This window comes from Saccostrea cucullata, unplaced genomic scaffold (assembly GCF_032062105.1).
Source record: "Saccostrea cucullata isolate Sc308-1 unplaced genomic scaffold, CSIRO_AGI_Scuc_v1 ctg707, whole genome shotgun sequence".
NCBI lineage: Eukaryota > Metazoa > Mollusca > Bivalvia > Ostreida > Ostreidae > Saccostrea > Saccostrea cuccullata.
In genome coordinates, this window is record NW_026921237.1 from 14069 (window position 1) to 16907 (window position 2839).

The 2839-nt window shown below is 38.7% G+C and overlaps 1 protein-coding gene across 1 annotated transcript; it reads left to right on the forward strand.

The window, feature by feature from the left end:
* The first annotated feature begins 252 nt into the window (after positions 1–252).
* Positions 253–1806, forward strand: LOC134259548 (transcription factor Maf-like). The gene has a single exon (XM_062742133.1). The coding sequence runs from the start codon at positions 532–534 to the stop codon at positions 1507–1509; it is 978 nt and encodes a 325-aa protein (XP_062598117.1). The 5' UTR covers positions 253–531; the 3' UTR covers positions 1510–1806.
* The last annotated feature ends 1033 nt before the right edge of the window (positions 1807–2839 follow it).

Here is a 2839-nt window from a genome sequence, read left to right on the forward strand (position 1 = left end):
GTTTTTAATATTTCAAGTTTCGGCTTGCTCATATTGCACCACTTCGTTAGATCAATACATAGAAACGTTCAATCTCAACATTATTTTGACAGATCTGTCAAACACATCAGTGACTATGATGGAAACTTCCCGGCAATGTGATGTCATGTCGAACTAAATATAAAGCTGACTCTCTGCATTTATTGGTCGAGAGCTTGCAGGGTTTCTAAATATAGGAGTTACATCACATTAGTATATAAAGAGAAGGGATTCCCCCGCGGCCTCGTTGTTGCTCGCTCTTTCCGTCAGTCAGGTCGTATGGTGGTTGTGCCCTTGGACCACCGTCGATTTTTATCTGAGCGGAACGAAACAGAGATACGTGTGCCTGTTTGTTATAAACAATCCGAAACTTGAATATCTATATTATCAAACGACCGGAAAAATACGGCGAAACACAACCATTTTTTAGCTGAATTTAGCTTGTGATCGGTGACCTAGTTCCGCAAAGATCGAGCCGAGCCTACACGAGGAGCCGGCCAGCTGATTTCCAATATGGAGGCCGACCAACATTTAGCTAACGACTACATTTCCGATTTTGATCTTGATCAGTTACTTGATCCTTCAGCAATAAAAAAGGAGACAAATAAATTCGCTGATTGTTGTGGGTCGGCGGTAAATGCGCCCGTCCCAGCCCCAGTGAAGATTGCCAGGCCGACCGCACCTGCCCCGACTGGGCACAGTGTTCCACCGTCGCCAAGTTACGCAGAGAGTGTGCCCCCCAGTCCGACCGAGAATGAACAGTTGATGGAGGATATAAGTTGGCTGACCCAGAGTGTTACAGGGTTCGTCGCCGGCTCTGACGACAGTTCTAGTAACGACAGCGATGTGGACATGCTCATATCATCCAGTCCAGAGTTTGTGAAAAATTTCAGCAAGTATTTGGTGTCGGGGGCTGAGGCAGGCAAGGGAGAGTTGCAGAGCACACCACCCATACAAGTTCAGGAAGAAAATGCAAAATTTAAACGCTCTCTCAGCAATGCAAGCACCGACAGCAATTTCAGTTCTGTGTCGTCCAATATGGCGGTCGAAGACAAAGTGGCCGTGAAAATAAAGACTGGCCTTAAAGCACCGAAAAGGAACAACATTAACAAAAAATTCGAGCCTTTGGAGGATGACGAATTGGTGATGCTCCCCGTGCGAGAGCTCAATCGTCGTTTGCAGGGAATGACAAAGGAGGAAGTGCAGAAACTCAAACAAAAACGCAGGACATTAAAAAATCGAGGCTACGCGCAAAACTGCAGATCAAAAAGAATGCAACAGCGCAGTGTATTGGAGAAAACTAATAAATCTTTAGAGCAACAAGTGCAGCAACTACAGAGGCAGCTCAGCTTGCTGACCCGCGAGAAGGAATTTTATAAGCAGCAGTGCGATCTTCTTGGGGCTCGATGCAGTATCATTACACAGGCAAGGAAGCGTGACGGTTCCCTTACTGACGGCTCTGTTTCTAGCTACCCAAGTTCCCCAGAGTAAAATTTCATTAACTCCAGGACAATAAATTTCCTCAAACCTTTCTAGACACCGCTGGGTTTGTGCTAATTTATTATCAAACTTTCATATCCTCAACAATTGAACATGGAAAAGAAAATTCATGTAAATATTGAGAAAATGTCCCAGCAACTATATTTTAGTTTCACCCAACTCATTATCTGTGTATCTACTATAATATGTATAGTTAGATTCAGCTGTTGATAATTTTGTTGTTTATGTTTTTACAGTTCATCAACTATATAGTATGAAGTATGTACAAGCTGTTAATCCATGCTTACTCCAAGTCTGTACTTGTTAAAATACTTGTTAAAATATGTTGTTTTAGCCCAAAAGCTATCTTGTTGTGTGGCCAAATGGGGCAACATGGTGGGCACACAATTTGATACAGTCACACTGATGATGAATAAGCTTTCCAAAAAATGAAAACTTTGATCAATTTTATTATGAAAAATTCTGTATTTTTTTTTTTTCTTTTTTGAGTGTGTATCAAAAAATATGGTATTCACCACCTTTTGGTCGCAAAATGCAGAAACTACTCCGATGTTATATGTTGTTTTAAAAAATCTTGTTGTTGAGAGAATTTCATGAAAAATCTGTATTTTTTTTTTTATCTTTTTTGATGTTGACCTCCTACTCTCCGATGTTATTTTGTTAGAGATGAATGATGAATTGAAAATTGTTCCCCACTTTTGTGCTCACAGAATTTTAATTGAGAAATATTTTTTTTAAATATTGAGTAAATTTCCACAAAAAGAGGAAATATCTGAGCATGCAATAGTTGTGAGCAATTTTAAGTACAACATTCACTTTTAGAGTACCCACTGCAAGGGCAAACATAAACCAGTGTGGTTACCTATAATGAAATGATCTGTGATAGTGGAAGTAAGGGGTCGTATCAAAACACCGATTTTTAAGACTTTTTAAATATTTTGAGTCCCTGTTTTGGGAATAGGACATTGCGAGTGAGATCTGGATTTTTTATACTGGAATTGTCTGGAAATGAAGCTTGTATGACAAAACTTTTGTGTGTTTGCCCGGAGAACTTGCAATAGAGGGCTTATTGTGGATTCTGATGGCAAATCAGAAAGTGAGAAAAGTTCCCATTGTTGGCTTTACATTATGAGATGTATAATTGTTTGTTTCTTTTAAATAATGTGTGAATGTATGAGTGAATTATTGTGTGTGTGAATATAATGTTACATTTTAAAAGTTAAAAAAAAAATTACAAAGAGCATCAACAAAATATTATAAAAATGTTTTAAAATGTGAAAAATATACATTTAAAAAAAAAATGCTGGTGTAATATAGGTTA